Genomic DNA, 23230 nt, shown 5'->3' on the forward strand with positions numbered 1-23230 from the left:
TTCATCTGGCCGCTACGCAGAACACAGATAATCACGGTACAGAATGAGTCCAGCATAACCAGATTCAATGGCCCGTAAAATTCATAGTGTATAATTTATTGTGTTTACAGAATAAAAGATTTACGTCATAGAAGATTCTAGGAGTCCTGGACAGTATGGGATAAAAGTTCATTTGACGGCCATTCCGTTTTGATATTGGCGAGTTTGTACTAGTACTAGTCGCTGTATAATGGTTTGCAGTGCTGTAGTCAATATTGGACTTATGAGGTGGGTATAGAAGACAGGTTGGCCCTAGTTCCCCAGTCAGACTGAGGGTCACTGACACAGGTAAACCACAGGCTGTAATATGAGGGACTGGTTGAGGGATGGTGGGTCTGGGTAGGGAAAGAGCAGCAGCTTGTCAGTCTCAGGTTGAGAGAAGGGGATTCTACACCTCAGGACAGGAGCCTGCAGCAGATCTGAGCAGGAACATGTATCCAGTATAGCTAGTCCGTTGCCAGGGTGGAGAAGAGAAAGTTCTTTAAAACTGTTTCCAGTTTTAGTAGGCAGAGGACGTGGTTAATGGGCTTGGAGCGCCATCTGCTGACAAAAGAATGAACTTCAGCACTGATGTTACCCGACGTTGAGGAGACAGAGCGCATTTAAGGCCACGCCCACGCTGTGGGGGAAAACAACGCTGCACTTTCTATTGATTTGCATTGGACAGTTCTCTATATTGTCTTAAAACTAAAATAAGATAACTAACCGTGATTTAAGCTTTTACAGGATTCCAACACGCTAAACGGAGCCAAAAAAACGTCATAGTTGGCTTAAAGGTATTAACAGACAGGAGGGCTCCCGAGCCACGTGAACCATCATCATCGTTGGTGTGTAGATCCCTAACAAACATTCAGTGTTGCTGCTGTAATGCTCCAACTACCCAGATACCATGTCATGACAGTGACAATAACGGTAAGAGTAGTGCCAGTAATATAGAATACTAGGGCTACGGTTAGACTTGAGTATTTGATCTTAATATGGCAAGTTCATACGTCATTGATACAGAACAACGAGGCTAATGGTAACTGTAGTGCTAATAATATATAATAGTACAGCTCTACTCGAGCATTTTGATCTTAGGTAGCAAGATGACAAGTTCATATGTCTTTGATTCAGACTGATACAAAACAAGGAGGATAACGGTAATAGTAGGCTATAGACTTGAGCATTTTGATCACAACGTTAGCTAACGTTCGCTATCTAGATGACAATATTGACTAGCTTAGCCTACCTGGTGATTGGATCAGGTAATGGAACAAGTCAAAGTAAGTGACGGCTGGCCACTCCGTGGGGTCATTTTTCCACACTTACGGACTCCAGTCAGAGTTAGTTTCTATATATATATGGCCCTTTCTTCGGGCAGAAGGGTACTGAAATAGGCTGGTGTTGACATTTAATGTTTAAGCTGTTTCAAGACACGGTGTACCGCAATCTCCCATTTACTCCCTTTCAACTTCGTGGAATGTTTTCCCTCCGATGATGTGTTGCTCTCTGTCTCTGTTCAAGAGTTCAAGGTTATAGCGGGCCGACAAAGATACATCGCTGTAAACGATATTGCATTAACGAGAAAATAACAATGATCTAACATGCTTAAACTATGTCGCTATGGTTTCCATCAGCGCATATTGTATGGGTAAGGCTTTAATGTCTGGATCGTCTGACAGTATTAAATGTTCGACAGTATGGAGGATTGCTTAATCGTATCGTCTTGAAATTGAGCAGCTGCAAGCACTGGCATGTAGATCATTTTTGAGTGGAGCCACTTTAAATACACGTAACATCACAAATATAATATGCCATTGCTCAGATTTTATTAGATCAGTTTGTGAAAAGAAAGTTACAATTCAAAGAAGACGCTTTAAGGTATTCAAAGAAACTTTCAAAACACCTGAAATATATTTGCGTGTGTTAGTGTGCAGAAACCGATTCACTAATGCTTTTCTCTGTCAAAAAGCCCAAAATCGGCGAACATTCTTTTTTAATGACGGTTTTAATAAAACACTCGTAGATCGAATCCTGTACTGTATTTTGGCATGATTTGTGTAATGCTTAAGGTTATTATTATTTTGTCAGTTTTAGCTTGCTAAAACAGAACTGCAGTGTCGTGTGGTTACAACAATACTCAAAATGCTAAACAGGACAGAAATTCAACCGAATTTTTAAATCAGTTTTCCCGTCCTTTGATAGACAAACGTCAAAATACAGACTCTGATTTGGATATCTAAAAATATTTAGAGGAAATTACTTGAATCTGAATATTTAAAAAAGTCCCTCTGTGTGAACGCTTTCTGTAGACTGCTGGCCAGACAATGTATTTTAGAAAACAAAATATTCCACTGTATTAGCGCGGAACAGGAGCAGGAAGCATTTTAGTGCAATTAAAAAACAGCCCCATAGCTTTTACATTCAGAGTAGTGCAAAGGTAATAGTAATACTTGTACAAAGAGTACAACTACAGTTTTTTTTTTTCCATTTCTACACATATACTGTGACTACAGTGTCACCCTAGAGCAAATGTACTTGATTGTTCATCACAAATGATTATCTTGACTTTGCTGGTTGTAGTTAATTTAAAACTCAGTGTTATGAAAGGACTGAATAGTGAAGCGCTGTGATGATGAGAAAGATTATAAAACGTGAATATATGGTCAGAGACAGTAAAATGAAGGCCCGGGAACGAATGGTGTGGTCGTCAGCGAACTCTAAACGGTCTTTTGGCAGATGTAGTACGTGTTTGAGGCACAATGAGAGACTCGCCAGTTCTTCTCGGACTGGGATTTTTCCAGCAGAGCACAGCCTCCTTGCTGCGCCTTCTCTGGAGCCCAGAAGCTGTTGAATAAAGGAAAAAGGTTTCATGTTAATACAGTCACCACCTCAACCAAATCCAGTGTTACGCCGTTAACCCTGAAACACGACAGTTAAAACGAAAACAGAATTATGAAATGGAGAAAACAGAGAACGTAAGCTGTTTTTGAATAAAGGTACACCAAATTAAATTAAGATGAATGACTACATTCTTTTTAACATTCATAAAAGATATTAGATATCACAAAAAAGACATAGAATTTTACCAAGCAGAAGTTAGTTATATAAATTTTGTAGAAATTCGCACAAATTTTGATGTCCAGTATCCAGTATACCTATATCTAAATAAAAGATAGATAGATAGATAGATAGATAGACAGATAGATAGACAGATCTAAAGGTAGGTAGGCAGCCAACACACATCACTTTTAAATACAGAAAGGAGCTTCTGGTCTGAAACACAACCCCTGACTAAACTCACAGACAGTGTGGAGTCTGTTGTCTGACTAAACTCACAGACAGTGTGGAGTCTGTTGTCTGACTAAACTCACAGACAGTGTGGAGTCTGTTGTCTGACTAAACTCACAGACAGTGTGAAGTCTGTTGTCTGACTGAACTCACAGACAGTGTGGAGTCTGTTGTCTGACTGAACTCAGACAGTGTGGAGTCTGTTGGCTGTGTTGTCAGTACAGAGGGTCTGATAACAGTGAAGCCCTGTTCTCACCTCTCACTCAGAGGAGTCCCGTTAATCCAGGTCCATGGACCGGATCCCTCATGACTGAGTCCAATCCAGTACGTCAGTTTGGCACGACTGCTCAAAAAAGTCTGCACACATAAAAACATTCACACACAGACACTGAGAGACCACAACTCAAAGAGAAAAAGACCAGGAGAACTGTTAAACAGGGACAGGTGACAAGAGAGACATTGAAAACAAAAGGCAAAGCGTGATGGCGTTTGATTTCATGGCTTCAGACTGATCACAGAGGGTAGGAAAAGAACCCAACCCAGTCTCCTTTATACTCTGGACTGGACAGAGGGCACCAGGGCACTGCTTATAGTACAGTCTGTACGCTACTGGTTATAGTACAGCCCTCACACGACTGGTTATAGTACAGGCTGCACACTACTGGTTATAGTACAGTCTGTACACTACTGGCTATAGTACAGGCTGCACACTACTGGTTATAGTACAGGCTGCACACTACTGGTTATAGTACAGCCTGCACACTACTGGCTATAGTACAGGCTGCACACTACTGGTTATAGTACAGGCTGCAGGGCACTGGTTATAGCAGGGGCATGATGAGGGCCATGTGGATTGCAGATTGGGTGTTCTGTTCTAGTTTCGGGATGACTACTGAATGAATTGTAGGTCGGTTTACAATGATCCACAAAATGCATAAATGTTAATGTAAAAAAAAAATTCAGAACAGAGTGAGGATTAACAACAATCATAAAAAAAAAGTGTCAACAGCACACCTGTACGGTTTGGTTGCCAATGACAACCAGGTCTCCACCTTTCCTCTGGCACTCTTTCCTGCTCATGTCCCAGCTCAGCGTTCTCTCAGACAGGTAGTAACATGAGCCCTCATGCTTCAGCCAGCCCCTCTCACAAGTAGAGCAGTACCCTACATCAGACCAATGGACAGAGAGAGAGACAGAGAGAGAGAAACAGTCTTTGTTTTGTTAAGTGAGTCTCTGATGGAGGTTAAAAATCATGGTATAAGTCTTACCACCTTCAAAACAAATATACAGTGAATATCATGAAGAAACCTGGGGAACCTTGGCTGGGAGCAGAGAGACAGTGAGGAGGGGAGAGGCAGGCAGACAGTGAGAAGAGGAGAACAGACAGACAGTGAGAAAGGGAGAGCAGAGAGAAGGGGAGAGACAGACAGACTGACAGAGAGAAGGGAAGAGCAGACAGACAGTGAGAAGGACAGAGAAGCACATCATGTGAGTGTAACACAATAAGAGCAGGAAGTGGGTGAAAGAGAAGTCAAGTCAGACACAAGGATGGACACTGCAGCAAGTTCTCACCAAAGGCCTCTGTTTTTGCTCTTTGTTTTTGTTTTGTTTGTTTGTTTGTTTGTAATTACATGGAGAAATTGCAGTATGACCTCTATGTAATATCAGTATTGTGTAAAATGGATGTGACAGTGGATTGACAGTACATACCATGTTTCATAAGGACACTGTGTGTGTATACAACCAGTGATGATCGAATGATCTGGAAAGACTTTAGTGTATAACACGATTTAGATCAGGGGCCATTGACCTGGTCTCTGAGGATGTCATGGCCACTAGGGGGCACCAGAGGATCATTCAACCCTGCTCTGTATGGCTGGTGGGAGCCTCCATGACGCTGGAGGACAACCACAAAAACTGGCCAAAAATGTGTAACAGTCTGTAACAGGTGTCTGAATGCGTGTGAATGGCCATGTGTAACAGTTTGTAACAGGTGTCTGAATGTGTGTGAATGACCATGTGTAACAGTCTGTAACAGTTGTCTGAATGTGTATGAATGGTCATGTGTAACAGTTTGTAACAGGTGTCTGAATGTGTGTGAATGACCATGTGTAACAGTCTGTAACAGTTGTCTGAATGTGTATGAATGACCATATGTAACAGGCTGTAACGGGTGTCTGAATTTGTGTGAATGGCCATGTGTAACAGGCTGTAACAGGTGTCTGAATGTGTATGAATGGCCATGTGTAACAGTCTGTAACAGGTGTATGAATGGCCATGTGTAACAGTCTGTAACAGGTATCTGAATGTGTGTGAATGGCCATGTGTAACAGTCTGCAACAGGTGTCCGAATGTGTATGAATGGTCATGTGTAACAGTCTGTAACAGGTTAACAGGTGTCTGAATGTCTATGAATGGCTGTGTGTAAAAAGGTCTGTAACAGGAGTCTGAATGTGTATGAATGGCTGTGTGTAAAAAGGTCTGTAACAGGTGTCCGAATGTGTGTGAATGGCCATGTGTAATAGTCTGTAACAGGTGTATAAATGACCATGTGTAACAGTCTGTAACAGGGGTCTGAATGTCTATGAATGGCTGTGTGTAAAAAGGTCTGTAACAGGTGTCCGAATGTGTGTGAATGGCCATGTGTAACAGTCTGTAACAGGTGTATGAATGTCTATGAATGACCATGTGTAACAGTCTGTAACAGGTCTCTGAATGTGTATTAATGGTCATGTGTAACAGGCTGTAACAGGTGTATGAATGACCATGTGTAACAGTCTGTAACAGGTGTATGAATGTGTATGAATGGCCATGTGTAACAGACTATAACAGGTGTCTGAATGTCTATGAATGGCCATGTGTAACAGTCTGTAACAGGTGTCTGAATGTGTGTGAATGGCCATGTGTAACAGGCTGTAACAGGTGTATGAATGGCCATGTGTAACAGGCTGTAACAGGTGTCTGAATGTGTATGAATGACCATGTGTAACAGTCTGTAACAGGTGTATGAATGTGTGTGAATGGCCATGTGTAAAAAGCTGTAACAGATGTCTGAATGTGTGTGAATGGCCATGTGTAACAGGCTGTAACAGGAGTCTGAATGTGTATGAATGGCTGTATTTAACAGTCTGTAACAGGTGTCTAAATGTGTACGAATGACAAGGTGTAACAGTCACAATCCTTTCTACAGGTCCCAGAATGCCAATGCAATCAGTGATTCTCTGTCCTCTATCTTCTCTCATCTTAATCAACTATGGTACTTGGATGGCATTTACTCTTTACTCACAATAACCTCACAAACACACACACACACACACACACACTCACTTTTGCAGGTTTTCTCTAGTGGGTATATGGTCCGGCACGTTTCAGGGGAACATGTTCCTGACACTGAAGTCATTTTTGCAGCGCATTCTGGCTGGGAATTCACTGAACACACACACACACACACACACAGATAGACACACAGAGAAAGAGACAGAGAGAGTGTTTTTCAATATTCAAAATCATTTTCTTTATATTTACTGATCTTAACTTCACCACAGATCTAATCCCATATCTGGCCTCTGTTGTATGCACTGATTTTTGAGATATATTAATAACCATGATGTGTGAACTTTGAATTTTTTACTAAAATTCATGCAATGTCTGCATGTTTCCTACAATTCAAACGTAAAAATAATCATAACATTTTAATAACCATTTAACAGCAAGCACCACCGCTCCTGTGGAGACATGGGATACAGACAGATTTTCTAACTTTTCTTTAAAGATTACACACATACACACACACACACACACACACACACACATATATACAACCAATCACACACACACATATGCAACCAAACACATACAGACAGACAGACACACACACACACACCCATATACAACCTAACACATACACACAGACACACACATATGCAACTAATCACAAACAGACACACGCACACACACATATTCAGCCAAACACACACACACACACTCACGCAACCAAACACATGGAGACACACACACACATACAACCAAACATATAGACACACACACAGTAAGTTCCATGAAAATGAAGTAAATGGGTTAGATCTAATTCAGTCCAACGTTTTTGTTTTTGGATACGGCAGAGGATCCTCTGAGGGTCCTCCGTGTGTGTTTGTGCGCGCGTGAGTGTGTGTGTATGTGTGCGTGTGTGTGGTTGTTAAATCCGCAACATACGAACTCTCCCTCGACAAATCATAGGAAACAAACGCTAACATGCCAGGGTATTTCGGCTTACTTACGCTTCGTTCCCATGACTGCAACCACGATGAGAAGTATCAGGCACAGAAACAGAAGAGCAACGGAAATGCCGCGGTACAAACGAATCCTTTTGTAATCATCTGCTTACAAACAAAGACAACAGACCAGAACATAGTTTAAAAGGCAGACATTTTAAATGCGGTGGCAAGCGACAAACGAACGTTTATTTCTTCCCTGTGAATCCGACATTTCAAAAATCCGACTAATTCTTTAAAAGGCCGATTGTGATTGTGCGTCACCTGAGCATGGCGGCTCCTTCCGTTCGTCCGGAACTTTTGCTGCAGTATCATATCTGAAATTACACAGTTTCACGTACATAGCGAGCTCTCTTAGGTTTACTTGGGCGGTTCGAGTTGATTGGTCTTTCGCGTTATGTGTTGTTGCCTCGCGTTGTTCGCTGTTTTCGCCTCCGCGCGGTACAAAATCTGTGCCAACACCCCCGAACCAGTTTTTTTTTTTTTTTTTTTTAAGCGTCTCGATCTGAGCCCAAAGACTCGGAAGGGGTTTCATGCGGAATCTCTATGGCAACGCCGTCCGTCCTGATGTATTATTCATCGATGTGGTACAAAAGTCGGTCTGTCTCTTTCTCTGTTGCCCTGTGCGACCTGGAAATCTGAACAGTAGCTGAAAGACGGAGCAGTAGTCCTTGGAGAGACTTATGTAGACCATGCTCACGAATGTTTACAAGATGTGGCGCCGTTTTAATTGTTGTTTGAGGGAAATTACCAAACAACGTCCGTAGTCAGCCTTGACTTTGAGATAGTGGCTGCGGTACGCCATGATAGGGGCGAGAAAACAGGAAAGGGGGTAAATTGTCTGCATTACACGACGATGTAACGTGACTGGGTCTAAATTTTGAAGTAAAACAAAAAGTACAAGCTGAAGGAAAAATAAAAAATTCCATTTCTGGGAGACTGATTGGGTTGAACAGTGACCAAAAAATAGACTCGTTAAATACAGGCTACTTCTTACCAGTAAAACCTACACGTTGAGTGACAGCGCTCCAAAAATGCCACGCGTAATCGGATTCGTTACTTCAGACGTGGAATTCATATCAAACCACGAACAGCTGATAAACAATTAACAAACGTGAGGAGGGTTTTTTTTTTCCCAGTTCACCTTGGCGACATCATCTTAAATATTGCACTCCTCAATACCCTCAGGTGTCACTGAAACATTACGCAGTGTTCATTCTTAATGTGATAAAAGCACTACAAAGCTGAAGCACAAACCACCCGTGCAGAAGTGCCGCAATCTTGTTTTCGTTCCTTTTTTTTTTTTTTTTTAAATAATTTGGTTAAGTCTGATTAAGAAGAATTACTGAATCAGTTGCAGTTTCGCGGTCGACTGACGGGCCTTGACCGTTGAGCAATGGTGAAATAGAAGAGTCATAATTCTTCTGGGAAAAAAAAACAACAAAAAACCAGAGGACATCCATTCACGCGCTCCTGACCACCCCAGAAAATCACCAGTACCGACTATAGTCGGTATGGGGGGAAAAAGAGTTTTCAGTTAAAATATATGACAAGGATCTACATCTGTGTGGTCATATGATCGTAAGGGTTTAGCTGAAAGGCGCTGCGAACATCTGCAACGACGCAGAGGAGAAAAAAGAGATTCTCCCCGTTTTTAACTGCGTATTGCGAGAGGACAACAAAACTTTTTTTTTCAGTTTCGCTGTTGGTTTTTTTTTTTGATCCACTGACCACTGTCTCCATCGTTCTCTCTCTCTCTCTTTTTTTTTTTTTATCAATCTCTGTTCCTCTTTTAGGCCTCTCTTCTTGTTCACCCGATCACTGTAGGTCCTTTAGTCGTAAAAACCTGTCCAGGTCTGTCCAATAAATCTTTGCTCAACAGCACATCCAAAACTATTCCAGTGAACTATTCAGTTTCTTCTCTGACTGCTTCACAACTGGGTCCACAGTTGGCTACCACGTGTAGCGAATGTTTTTGATGGGGGGAAAAACACTTTTAGTCCGTATTTCTTACATATCCTACTAAGTGTTAGAGCCGAGTGAAAAACCTGCAGAACACCTGCTGGTTAGGGTAACGAATCAACTGATTGTAGAATCGTGCGCGTTATTATATGGCCGAGTTTTTCTCGCATGCGCTGATGGTGGTGCGTGAATAACTGATCGAATGACAAGTGAATGGGAGCACGAGCTGGCATACCTTTGTCGTACATTATGGGTGTCCGGAGAGCCAGAGCCTCCGAGTAAATGTTTTCAGTCGGCTGATTCAGGGGTGAATAGTCGTTAGTTGCCTCCTCATCACCTGAAGAGGGAGAGAACATGTGTGAAAGAAAAGGGAGAAAGTAGGAGAGAGATGGGAATGGGCAGAGAGGTGGTGTTAACGAGGTTGATGGAGAGAGAGAGAGTCGGACCCAACAGGGGATGATGGAGCACAAGGGAGTGAGTGAGTGAGTGAAGAAGAGATTAGTGAGGGTGGAGAGAGAGAGAGAGAGAGAGAGAGAGAGGGAGAGAGATTGATGAGCATAAGAACATGAATACAAGAGATGGGCATAAGAACATGAATAAAAGGTCAGCAGATGTGAAAAGAGAGAAGGCATTTTGTTGGTCAGCCCACAAGGTAATGAGAGGGAAAAGAAGAAAGAAACAAACAAACAAACAAAGAAGTATGAAATGAGAAAAACAAATTTAACTGCATGAGTAATAAGAATGAATCAGCAATGGCAATGATTAGACTAATTAATGCGCTCTATTAATTACGACTGAAAAAACTTGAAACATGGGGTCTTATTTTTATTTTTATTTCTTTACCTTTTGTTACACCACTTTTTGCTCCTCTCTCTCCCTCTATTTCTTTTCTTTTTTCCTCCGCCGCGGCGATCATATCCAATTCCACGTCCATTTTATTCACCTCTCTGTCTGTCTTTGTCTTTCAAATCCTAAGTTTCGTTTTCCCGGTTAAATTCTCAACAATCCAACCACGCGTGAACAGCTCAGAAAAAATAGCTACTTATGTAACTATTGTCTCACACATGCACTCACACACGCTCACGCACACACACAAACACAACTCAAACTCTCAAAATGGACAGAATCGAATGCGGGTCCTTTGCTTTAAGAACTCATCAAAGTTATCAATCTCCCCGTCTGCGTGAGATGCATAACCAGAGGCTTCCCGACACTGCAATGTTGGGTCCACTTTTTCTTATCTTTTCTCTCTCTCTGTTTCACTCACTTCCTCATCACGCACTTCTATACCCTCTTATTCCCCCTTCTCTCTTCTCTTTCTCTCTCTCTCTCTCTCTCTTCTTCTCCATTTATCAGAAGAGAGTGATTCATCATGTCTCGTGTAGTGTTGACAACATGATGTTTTGCTGTGTTTTATCTTAAGGCATCTCAGCACAGGGCTTTAACTAAGACCTGCTGACAATGGCATCTGTCTCTAGAACCTTCTCTCTGTTGGTAGAATGGTCTTGGGAAAAAAAAATGGTGGTGTAGCACCATGCCAGAGCAGCACGGGAGAGACACGCTGTCAGAGGAGAAATTGTTTAAAAAAAACAACAACTTTTCTTTCATACATGTGTCATGCTCTGGCACAGTCAAGTTTACCAATGGAGATATAACAGTGAACGGAAAGTAGTTTCAGAGGGGATATCAGCACGGCTGTTCTTCCCAACACACACACGCGCGCGGACACACACACATGCAGACACACACACATGCACACACACACGCACACACACGCGCGCGCACACACACGCACACACTTGTGCATGTGTGCAAAGAGAACATTCTTTTGGCAGCAGGAAATGATGTAATGGTGACAGTCTTTCTTCAGTCATGATTTTCAAGAGTTTTATTTTTTTCACAAAAGTTATTGATAATACTTTACAAAAAAAAAAAAAAGAAAAAACAAAAAACTATTTGCATTAAATACAAGTTTGCACTTTTGAGAGAGAAATGGTGAAAACAGAGATGAGTGTTTTGACCACACTTCTCCCTCCTCCTTTCTCTCTTTCTTTCTTTCACTTGCTCTCACTCTCTCTCTTTTATCCACTCTCCTCTTATCTCTGCTCTATCCATCTCTCAAATCCTGTGTTTTTTTTTTTTTTTTTTTTACAATATTTTTTTTCCCATCACACCACATGAGAATGATATATGTTATGGTCACTCCCCCCAAAAAAACACTAACAGAAATGAACAGCGCCCTCTAGCTGACCCACTACACTGTACACTTATTTAACCACTCGGTTATGAACAGTGGGAAAAAAAACAGAAAATACACCACTTCTTCTTTCCCCCCCCCTCCTTCCTTCCCTCTTCCTCTTTTCTTCTCCTCCTCTCTCAGGCTCCACAAACGCACTCTCTCCCTCTCTCCTCCTCTCTCAGGCTCCGTACACACTCTCGTTGCTGTAAGTCATGTAGAGGAACAGGTCTTCTTCATGGTGTTCCTGAAGACAGACCAAAACAAAACCAAAACAAAACACAACCATAACTATGGTTCATAACATACTCATTATAATCACAATTCCTTTCACTGTTGTTGCTGTATTTCTTCTATCTATATATCTATCTGTGTGTGTGTGTATGTGTGTGTGTGTGTGTGTGTGTGTGTGCATGTGCGTTTGTTTTTTACCTCATAAACGACAGAGAGAGGTAAACTGGATGGAGGAAGAGAGTTCTTGACGAAAAAGAAGAGGGCTTCCTCTGGTCTCATTGACACACGCTGTCTGATCAGGAAACAGAGCTGGCCCACTGAGAGAGAGAGAGAGAGACAGACAGACAGACAGACAGACAGACAGAGAGCAGATGAGGAGTCATTAATATACTCAAACAGAAACCACTCCATTAGCTATATTTGTCATTTAGAGGAAGAGATGACAGGAGATTCACTGAATGTGTGCGTGCGCACACACACACACACACACTCACTCACACACAAGAACAACAATAACAAGGTCAAGAGTGAGGAATAGATTCGCGCCACAAACATTCAAACAACTTTCCACTCCTGTGGGTCAAAGCCAAGGAGAAAGCATTGCTTTTTACTGTGCGTAAAGCATTTGAAGAAGAGTCTGAACAGACCGAGAGAAAGAGGGAACGGAGAAGAGAGGAGGTGAAGGGAGGGACTGAAGGAGAGAGGAGGGACTGGAGGAGGGAGGAGGTGAAGGGAGGGACCGGGGGAGAGAGGAGGTGAAGGGAGGGACTGGAGGAGAGAGGAGGTGAAGGGAGGGAGTGGAGGAGGGAGGAGGTGAGGGAGGGACTGGAGGGACCAGAGAAGAGAGGAGGTGAAGGGAGGGACCGGGGGAGAGAGGAGGTGAAGTGAGGGACTGGATAAGAGAGGAGGTGAAGGGAGGGACCGGGGGAGAGAGGAGGTGAAGGGAGGGACCGGGGGAGAGAGGAGGTGAAGGGAGGGACCGGAGGAGAGAGGAGGTGTTGTGTTGTCCTTTCTCTCACCTGTCAGATCAGAGGGGACCAGGTATTTCTTCTTGTCTAGTTCGGGCGCTCGCGACCTGGCCGCTCTCTCAACAATGATCTGATGACAAGAAACAAACAAACAAACAAATGAAAAAAACAAACAAAACTTTCTCTCATAATCAGAAATGACCCAAATCTGAACATATACAACCGTCTGCTCCAGACACACTCAGACAGGTCAAACTGGTATGTGTACTGGCAGCACTGGTTTGAAGTTATGACTATGACGATGTACCTGGACCAAATGTTTGAACATCGAAGTGAACTGGGAGTAGTGGGTTAATGCAGTGGGGGTGAACTGGAAGTAATGGCTGGGTGTAGTGGAAATGAACTGAGAGTAATGGTTGGGTGTTGTGGAAATAAACTGGGAGTAATGGTAGGATGTAGTGGAAATGAACTGGAAGTAATGGTAGGATGTAGTGGAAATGAACTGGGAGTAATGGTTGGGTGTAGTAGTGGGGATGAACTGGGAGTGATGGTTGGGTGTAGTAGTGGGGATGAACTGGGAGTAATGGTTGGGTGAGGTAGTGGGGATGAACTGGGAGCGATGAGTTGGGTGTAGTAGTGGGGATGAACTGGGAGCGATGGTTGGGTGTAGTAGTGGGGATGAACTGGGAGTAATGGTTGGGTGAGGTAGTGGGGATGAACTGGGAGCGATGAGTTGGGTGTAGTAGTGGGGATGAACTGGGAGCGATGGTTGGGTGTAGTAGTGGGGATGAACTGGGAGTGATGAGTTGGGTGTAGTAGTGGGGATGAACTGGGAGCGATGAGTTGGGTGTAGTAGTGGGGATGAACTGGGAGCGATGGTTGGGTGTAGTAGTGGGGATGAACTGGGAGTGATGAGTTGGGTGTGGTAGTGGGGATGAACTGGGAGTAATGGTTGGGTGTAGTAGTGGGGATGAACTGGGAGTGATGAGTTGGGTGTAGTAGTGGGGATGAACTGGGAGTGATGGTTGGGTGTAGTAGTGGGGATGAACTGGGAGTGATGAGTTGGGTGTAGTAGTGGGGATGAACTGGGAGTGATGAGTTGGGTGTAGTAGTGGGGATGAACTGGGAGTAATGGTTGGGTGTAGTAGTGGGGATGAACTGGGAGTGATGAGTTGGGTGTGGTAGTGGGGATGAACTGGGAGCGATGGTTGGGTGTAGTAGTGGGGATGAACTGGGAGCGATGGTTGGGTGTAGTAGTGGGGATGAACTGGGAGTAATGGTTGGGTGAGGTAGTGGGGATGAACTGGGAGTGATGAGTTGGGTGTGGTAGTGGGGATGAACTGGGAGCGATGGTTGGGTGTAGTAGTGGGGATGAACTGGGAGCGATGGCTGGGTGTAGTAGTGGGGATGAACTGGGAGTAATGGTTGGGTGAGGTAGTGGGGATGAACTGGGAGTGATGAGTTGGGTGTGGTAGTGGGGATGAACTGGGAGCGATGGTTGGGTGTAGTAGTGGGGATGAACTGGGAGCGATGGTTGGGTGTAGTAGTGGGGATGAACTGGGAGTGATGAGTTGGGTGTAGTAGTGGGGATGAACTGGGAGCGATGGTTGTGCTTACTGGTATTTTGTCGGGGTGTTTGGCTCTGACTCTCTCCCCCTCTGCTCTCCTCACCTCTAGAGGAACACTGCGCTGGTACTGACTGCTCATCTGGACACACACACACACACACACACACACACACACACACACAGAGAGTTATCAGTGACTGGCTGACACACTGACTGAATCATCAACACAGACAGTCAGGCCTCTCTGACACTCACACATTCATCTCAGATTCAACCTCAATTGCTGATTCACAGTCACACGTTAACACACTCTCTCTGTCTCTCACACACAACACACAAACACACACACACACACACCAGGTTTACTGCTGGCAATGTGGATTCTTTTAACATTCCTTAACAAAATCGGTTATGTAAAAAAACACAATATAGAATCGAAAGCCATTACAACCAGACTCGCATTCTTCCCTCTCACCGACATTTAATCTCCCGATAAACACAAGCTGATAAAATTAACTGTGGCTTCAAAACTGTGCAGTCTTAACACCTAGATAACAAAATGTTTTTCTCCGCGTAAGGCCAGCGGGTCCCGAAAACGCGTTCAGCTGGTTTTATCGCCACGGAACAGGGCAACATATTGGTTGGGGAAAAAAAAAAGTCACATAAAGATAGACAAATTGCATAAACGATTTCGATTACGAGATCGAAAAAAGCAGTATCAGCTTATGACTATATACATGAGAGAAGGTTTTTTGTTTGTCTTCAAAGTAAACATTAAATTAAGACAACATTAGACGTGAAATGGCATAGGATATGAAGCATTTTGAACTTTTTGTTCGTCAATTAATTTTTAGCTAATACACAGTACCATAACAGCAACAACAACAACAATTATTATTATTATTATTATTACTACTACTACTATTATTATTATTACAAATAACAGTTTGCTGCGTTTATTGAACAAACAACCTCAAGTTCGTCAACTGCACTGCGAAAACAAATGTGGCCTGGTGGCACTCAGCAAAACACATTAGTTGGGGTCTTTACGGGCCTCTTCATGATGTTTGTCATTTATGTTCAATTCTATCGTAAATTACCAACAATGACGTTTCCAACGTTTCAATATCTTGTACCCAGCACCTTAGTCAAAGAATAAAATGAGTACATGATTAATCATGGCCTAGTTATATTGAATTATTCTGAGTGTATCCGAGGAAGACTCAGAGAGCTGGTAAAAATATGGTACAAGAATTTCGCAAGCTCGTATCACAACCAATATTGTGCAATATCAGTAACTAACGACATCTCTAAAAATCTCTACGACAACCATCCCAAAAGATGTTGAGAATTCTCTTGTAAATTTAAAAGGTTTTATTGCTCCACGGCACTTCTGGACGAATACTTCAATGCAGCGGTACAAAACACTAAAGTGGAGCAGTCGACATGATCGCTAAAAACTTACCTTTGAATGCGGTCGTAAGATTTCAGTTGAAGGGATTCTAACCTCCCTCGTTCAGTTTTGTTAGATGAGAAAGACAATGCGTGGTTTCCACGAATTATTCCAAATCAATACCTCAAATTCTCTCAGATTGGGGTCTATTTTTAAAATGTCGACTGGTCCACTTATCTTACTAAAACAACAACAAAAATTTGTTCCGCCCGATGTTTGACTAGTTGACCAATGAACTGTCCACTTAGAGATAGATACGCTCTCTATCCAATCAGAGATGGACAAGAGGCAGCCGTTAGGTTTGTTGACAGGACTTCGATACGGCAGAATGTACTGTCATTCAAATGGATGTTATGTGGATCCCGCCTTGATTTGCCTTGATTGATAGCTCAATAGGCCAATCCAGAGGGAGAAAAATGGGCCAAAATGAAGCGAGATTTGCCATGCTGGAATACGTGCTCGACGTGTCATTTTTCAGGACAACACAGAAATTCTGGCAGCACAAACTGTTAAACATCAACGGGGGCAGTGCGATTCTCTCTCGTAGAAAAAGAGAACAAAAACTCACGTTTTACTCGTCCTTGAACAATGTTGGTTGTATTAACTCTTGACACATAGGCCTACTTGCGCTCTGGTTGAAATAAGACCTTCTTCCCCCATTGTGTTAATTCACTTGCATAGTTGCACTTAAAATGCATACAACACAGAACAGTAAGAGCCACTGAAAAACACTGAAAAATATGTTGTTGTTTTTTTTTTGTTTCTTTTAATTTAATACGGATGAGTGCTTGAGTCAAAACAGGCCTAGAGTTTTGCAACATGCATTTTTAAATGTACTGACTTTCTTTTCTCTAAATGTTAAAATTCTACAACTATTAAAGATAAGTATACTGTGAGCAAAACACACACTACGTTGATTAATGCGAAGAACTGCATTAAAACAACAAGAATAAAGGTTTAGTTTTGGATTGAAATTAATCAGTGTGTCTTGCGTTCGCAATGTGTTCTGTTCTGACACCTTTCACACATGCACTATTAATGGTTGTAAATGATAGTCGAGAAACACAAAGCTATACATATCAATAGTTAGGACAAGTTAATAGGCAAACAATAATGATAATAACAACGAAAAATGGACTCCTGCCCCTTTCAATTCTGTTAGTTGTAAAATATACTGACCCGGAAGTGGTCGAGCACGGTAGTTGACCTCAGTGAGCCGTCTCATCCTCTCGGCCTTGGGACGATTTCAGTTTTTTTTTTTTAATTTAAAATAATCGAGATCGTTTTGCTTCCTACAAACCGGCTTGGGTGCGATTACTCACAGAACGTCCCCTTTGTCTGGACTTTATCGTTTTGTCGCCAAAACTTTGTTTGGAATTGACCAATAAGACAGCATTGGGAAAACACGTTTTTTCCAGAAGCCGTTGCTAACTCGAGCATTGTGCAAAACCCCTGTGTATTGTTGTTGCGTGTTTCATTTAATGCAATTTTTGTAGCTCATTTGGGCTGAAATATTACTTTCCCTGCTTTGAAAGTAATATCTGTTGAATAGTGGACTTGCAGCCACGCGCATTGCTTTCAAACATTAGCTGACTACGTTACTGTAGCTAGCCAGGGCTAGCTCTTCACCACCTAGCTAGCTGCGTTATCTTCACGCGCCGTGCTGGAGTTTTACTAAAATGTCTGATTTTGACGAGTTTGAGAGACAGTTGAGCGAAAACAAACACGGTAAGGAGAAAATATAATTCAACATAATATTGTTTAATTCATTTGTCGTTGTAAACGCACCAGGTGCGTGTACTGTGGGCGGGACAACTGTTTAGCATGCTAAATGTGGCTGCAGAAAGTGTAATCTGCACGTCTTCGCTTGATTTTAGGAGCTCCATGTTTTCCGTGTTTTTGCTGAACTTTCAAGTATAAACCTCTAAATACACAGTTTTTGCAGGACCAAAGCTAGAAGCAAGCTTTTCTCTAACCAACTACTAGAACGTGTTTGCTCTTCTACATGTAACGTTTACATAGGCATCAGGTGAAGGAGCAATGGACTTTTTTTTTTTTATAGTCGAACTGTTCATAAAGAAAGAAACAAGAGTGTCTCTGTAAGACGTCTGGCATTTAATTCTCTGCACAGTGGGCAGCGAGTATCACCTCACCTATGTTTTATTAGCTTGAATAAAACAAGTCCTTAGTTTTGAGGGTTTAGTTTTTTTTTTTTTATTATTTTAAAAAGTGACATTGTTGGTGCGTTTTTCCAGCTGATAACCCGTGAATGAGCTTCTGTATTTAACTCTCATCTTGCTTCCCCTACGGGCAAACAGAGAGGGACAAGGAGAACAAGCATCACCGCCGCAGCGGCTCACGGAGCCGGAGCCGAGACCGGGAGAGGAAGAGGAGGAGCAGGGATCGGGACCGGGAGAGGAGGGGTAGCCGGGATCGCCATGGCGACAGTAAAGACCGCAGACACAGACGCAGGTGCCGTTTGTTTAACGTGATGCGGGGCACGCACCGGGCACAACGGGGGTGGGGGGGGGGGGGTCGTTGGCACAAATTATTTGTTTACCAGTCTCCCCCCCCCCCGTCCTCCCCCGTCCTCCCCCACCCCCACCCTTTAATCGCAATTGCTCAAATGTGTCTCCATCTCCATGTCTCTTGGGGCCTCACACACCTCTCTCGCTCTCTCTCTCTGTTTCTCTCTCTCTCTCTCTGTCTCTATCTGTCTGTCTTTTGTGTGCAGTCGTTCTCCGCACCGCGAGAAAAAGAAGAAACAGAAGAAGTATTGGGACGTCCCTCCCCCAGGCTTTGAACACATTACACCCATGCAGTACAAAGCCATGCAAGGTGAGCCCCTCTCTCTCTCTCTCTCTCTCTCTCTCTCTCTCTCTCTCTCTCACTCTCTTTCTCTCTCTCTCATTCTCTCTCTCTTCCTCTCTCTCCCTCTCTCTCTCTCTCTGGCTCTCATTGGTATTTTCCCTGTTTGTTTGTTTGTTTGTTTCTCTGTCAGTAAGTGTCCTTATGCTTCTTCATCTTTCTCTGTAACACTCTCTGTTTCTGCATTATCACACACGCACGCACACACACACACACACCCTGTATTTCTGTTCTTTTCTCTATCGGTTTTTGATTTTTGATTGTCACATCCTTTTCTTCTTCTTCTTCTCTCTGTCTCTTCCCCTTTTCTCTTTCTCTCTTTCTCCTTTCTCTCCATCTCTGTCTCTTTCTCTCGCTCTCACTCTCTCCCTCCCTCCCTCTCTCTCTCACTCTCTCTCTCTCTCTCTCTCTCTGTCTCTCTCTAGCTGCTGGTCAGATTCCAGCCACAGCTCTGCTGCCCACTATGACCCCTGATGGTTTGGCAGTGACGCCCACGCCCGTGCCCGTGGTTGGCAGTCAGATGACACGCCAGGCCAGACGCCTTTATGTTGGCAACATCCCCTTTGGCATCACAGAGGTGAACGCTCACGCACGCATGCGCAGAAAAAAGACACACTCACGCACGCACAGAAAAAAGACAGACTTTTGTGACATGCTCTGTCATTGTTCATAGGCCCGTTCTCAGTCAAGACAAATGTTAAAAGACAAGACGGACGAAGAGTGACTTTTTGTGACGTTTGAAAATGGGTTGCGTGTTGTGTGAAGCGAGAGGAGTTGTGTGTGTTGTGTTGTGTGAAGCAGGAGGAGTTGCATGTGTTGTGTGAAGCAGGAGGAGGTGTGTGTGTGTGAGAGTTGTGTGAAGCAGGAGGAGTTGTGTGTGTTGTGTTGTGTGAAGCAGGAGGAGTTGCATGTGTTGTGTGAAGCAGGAGGAGGTGTGTGTGTGTGTGTGTGTGTGTGTGTGTGTGTGTGAGAGTTGTGTGAAGCAGGAGGAGGTGTGTGTGTGTGTGTGTGTGTGTGTGTGTGTGTGAGTGAGTTGTGTGAAGCAGGAGGGGTTGCATGTGTTTTGTGAAATGGAGGGGTTGTGTGTGTGTGTTGTGTGAAGCGGGAGGAGTTGTATGTTTTAGACTGGCCGTGAGAGACCTGCCGTGTTCTACCGCGGTCCAGTTCCCCACACAGCGCCAGGCTGGACAGGAACAGTTCTGTTAGTTTTTTTGTTTCTTTGTTTTTTTTCTCTTTTCTTTTCTACACCTGGGGTTTTTTGGGGGAGTGTTTTCTTGCCCACTATGAGGTCTAAGTCAGGGGGTGCCGTCCTGCTTTGTTTACTGTAAACCTTTAGGCATGTAAAGCCCTTTGAGACTGTAAACAGAGATACTGGGCTTGAAATAAAGCAGAACTGGAACCAGAACATCTTCTCTTTGCGCCCGAAATGCTGTCCAGCTCTGGTCAGGCCAAATGTGATTAGACAGCAAGTTAGGACCTTCCATTGATTTTCAGATGAACAAAAAAAATAACATCGTATTTTTGAAATATGAGAAGTTGCATCACTCTGTGACTAAATTAGACATCATATTATAATGTGAGAAAGAGGGAAGTCGCGGTTGAATCATTTATTTCAGGGAAAATGCTGAGCTTTTTGTTTTGTGTTGCTGGCATATCCAGCCGCTTTCCTGATGTTCAGATATTTACTGGCATCCAAACTGAAAACAGGTCGTATGAATCACATCCAAACTGAAAACAAGTCATATGAATCACAAAGGGAAGACATCTGATTGTCCTGTCATTTTAGAGATGCACTCACTCACTCTCTCTCACTCTCTCTCTCTCTCTCACTCTCTCTCTCACTCTCTCTCTCTGTCTCTGTGTCTCTCTCTCTGTCTGTGTGTGTGTGTCTCTCTCTCTCTCTGTCTCTGTGTCTCTCTCTGTCTCTCTCTCTGTCTGTGTGTGTGTGTGTGTCAGGAGTCGATGATGGACTTCTTTAACGCTCAGATGAGGCTGGGTGGACTTACACAGGCCCCGGGAAACCCGGTCCTCGCCGTGCAGATTAATCAGGACAAGAACTTTGCCTTCCTCGAGGTTGGTACTTCCTGTCCCATCACACTCTACACTGGTCTAAAACAGCGACACATCCCAGCACACGGCAGTCTGAAAACCACACATCCCAGCACACGGCAGTCTGAAAACCACACATCCCAGCACACGGCAGTCTGAAAACTACACATCCCAGCACACGGCAGTCTGAAAACCACACATCCCAGCACACGGCAGTCTGAAAACTACACATCCCAGCATACTGCAGTCTGAAAACTACACTCCCCAGCACACAGCAGGCTGAGAACTACACTCCCCAGCACACAGCAGTCTGAAAACTACACATCCCAGCACACAGCAGTCTGAAAACTGTATTTCTGAGTATAGGATTGTCTCCTTGGTCATAGCATTGGTGGAAAGTTTAGTTAGTAGTCTTTGCCAAAACTGCGAAGAGACATTAATCTTTAAAGTATACTTATCAGTTAAAAAAAAAGTACAGAATCTCCTCAGATGAAGTGTGCTAACATTGTGATGGGTAGTCATGGTAACGCACGGAGATCTCTCGTACTGGTTGGTGTGGTTGTGTGAACGCTGTGATGGTGTTATCATCCCCATAGTGCTGTTCTGTGGGTGAGATGAGCGGTCAGCATCTGTGAATGTCGTGCGAATGTTGTGGTGACGTTGTGCTAACGTTGTGGTCTCCGTAGTTCCGTTCGGTGGATGAGACGACCCAGGCCATGGCGTTCGACGGCATCATCTTCCAGGGACAGAGCCTGAAAATTCGCCGTCCACACGACTACCAGCCTCTGCCTGGCATGAGTGAAAACCCCAGTGTATATGTCCCAGGTATGACCCCTCTCTCTCCTCTCTCTCTCTCCTTCTGTCTCTCTCTTTTTCTCTGTCTTTTTCTCTCTTTCTCTTTCTCGTTTTCTGTCTTTTTCTCTCTCTCTCTTTCCTTAATTCATTTCTTTCTTTTCTATTTCTGTGTAGAAACCCAAGTGTGAATGCAGCCAGTCAGGCCTGTCTCTCTCTCTCTCTCTCTCTCTCTCTCTCTCTTTCTCTCTCTCTCTCTGTCTCTGTCTCTCTCTGTCTGTCTCTCTCTGTCTCTGTCTCTGTCTCTGTTCCCAGCATTCAGTTTCTTTCTTTGCCAGTGCCACTGTTGTTTATGAAAGCTTGAAAAGAAACATGAACTCTCTCTGTCTCTCTCTGTCTCTCTGTCTCTGTAGGCGTGGTCTCGACTGTCGTTCCCGACTCCGCCCATAAACTCTTCATCGGAGGCCTGCCCAATTACCTCAATGACGACCAGGTCAGTGCGTTGTCAAGGCAACCAGGTCTCCCTGTCCTATATGTTCTGTTTTTGGTCCAGTGGATTGTGGGCTGGGTCAGGTACAGTGTGAAACACAGCTGGATGTAAGTGGTGTGTGCCAGTAGACAGAGGCAAAGGATAAACAGAGAGAAAAAGGGAAAGAAAACAAGGTTAAAGGGCACGATGGATGGATGGATGGACAGAGGAAAAGATGGATGAATGAATCAGTGGTTATCTCCTCTTGTGCAAAGATGTGATTGGATCACCGATCAGCTGATCAGACTGATTGGGTCACTGACTGGCTGATCAGACTGATTGGGTCACTGACTAGCTGATCAGACTGATTGGGTCACTGACTAGCTGATCAGACTGATTGGGTCGCTGACTAGCTGATCAGACTGATTGGGTCGCTGATTAGCTGATCAGACTGATTGGGTCGCTGATTAGCTGATCAGACTGATTGGGTCGCTGATTAGCTGATCAGACTGATTGGGTCAGTGATAAGTTTGATTGGCGTGTGAGAGAGGAGAACAGACCTCAGGCATTATGATTATAATAACCTGGTCGTCCGATTGGACCGTTGTTTGAATGACTGGCCGGTGAGAGAGAGCGGTTGACGTGAATCGCTGAATTTGAGAGCTGATTGGCTGGCTGGTTTTGACTGACAGGTGAAAGAGCTGCTGACGTCGTTTGGGCCGTTGAAAGCCTTTAACCTGGTGAAGGACAGCGCCACGGGGCTGTCCAAAGGATACGCCTTCTGTGAGTACGTGGACGTCAACATCAGCGACCAGGTAACCACGGAAACCACCCTCCCTCTCTCTTGTCGTTTTTTTTTTTTTATAAGTAAATACCAAGCGGTTTCAGAGGTCAACACAAATGAAATAAACAGTAACAACGATAACAACAAGAGTAGGGCGGCGTAGGAAAGCAAAAGGCTGTAAGAGCGATTACGGTTTAAAAGAAGACGCGGCGAGAGAGAGCGTTACAGTCGTTTTTTTCAGTTGTTAAAAGTCGATAATCCCGT

At 43.7% G+C, this 23230-nt stretch overlaps 3 protein-coding genes across 6 annotated transcripts in view; 1 reads left to right on the forward strand and 2 right to left on the reverse strand.

The window, feature by feature from the left end:
• Nucleotides 1-1846: 1846 nt before the first annotated feature.
• si:dkey-26c10.5 (early activation antigen CD69) lies at nt 1847-10740 on the reverse strand. Of its 2 annotated transcripts, none has more exons than XM_030783493.1 (7): nt 10389-10740; nt 9781-9882; nt 7590-7688; nt 6640-6741; nt 4327-4475; nt 3569-3669; nt 1847-2868 (listed from the first exon to the last, which is right to left on the reverse strand). In XM_030783493.1, the coding sequence occupies exons 1-7, from the start codon at nt 10477-10479 to the stop codon at nt 2742-2744; spliced, it is 771 nt and encodes a 256-aa protein (XP_030639353.1). In that variant the 5' UTR covers nt 10480-10740; the 3' UTR covers nt 1847-2741. The 2 variants fall into 2 exon arrangements, with proteins under 2 accessions (XP_030639353.1, XP_030639352.1); XM_030783492.1 differs by having other exon boundaries at nt 7590-7691.
• Nucleotides 10741-11622: 882 nt separating this feature from the next.
• zgc:92606 (gamma-aminobutyric acid receptor-associated protein-like 1) lies at nt 11623-16179 on the reverse strand. The gene is made up of 5 exons (XM_030783495.1): nt 16017-16179; nt 14601-14690; nt 13035-13113; nt 12214-12332; nt 11623-12028 (listed from the first exon to the last, which is right to left on the reverse strand). Exons 2-5 carry the CDS (start codon nt 14688-14690, stop codon nt 11963-11965), a joined length of 354 nt encoding a protein of 117 aa, XP_030639355.1. The 5' UTR covers nt 16017-16179; the 3' UTR covers nt 11623-11962.
• A 1061-nt stretch (nt 16180-17240) lies between these two features.
• Nucleotides 17241-23230, forward strand: part of u2af2a (U2 small nuclear RNA auxiliary factor 2a) — an 8289-nt gene continuing 2299 nt past the window's right edge. The window contains exons 1-8 of one of the 3 annotated variants that reach the window (XM_030783480.1): nt 17241-17732; nt 18323-18524; nt 18739-18842; nt 19298-19449; nt 20829-20945; nt 21608-21746; nt 22127-22206; nt 22875-22997. In XM_030783480.1, coding sequence (XP_030639340.1) covers nt 17684-17732; nt 18323-18524; nt 18739-18842; nt 19298-19449; nt 20829-20945; nt 21608-21746; nt 22127-22206; nt 22875-22997 — 966 coding nt within the window. In that variant the 5' untranslated portion in view covers nt 17241-17683. The remainder of the gene's footprint in view (nt 17733-18322; nt 18525-18738; nt 18843-19297; nt 19450-20828; nt 20946-21607; nt 21747-22126; nt 22207-22874; nt 22998-23230) is intronic. The other 2 variants (XM_030783479.1, XM_030783481.1) reach the window with 2 other exon arrangements.

The sequence above is a fragment of the Chanos chanos genome, chromosome 9 (assembly GCF_902362185.1).
Source record: "Chanos chanos chromosome 9, fChaCha1.1, whole genome shotgun sequence".
Taxonomy (NCBI): Eukaryota; Metazoa; Chordata; class Actinopteri; order Gonorynchiformes; family Chanidae; genus Chanos; species Chanos chanos.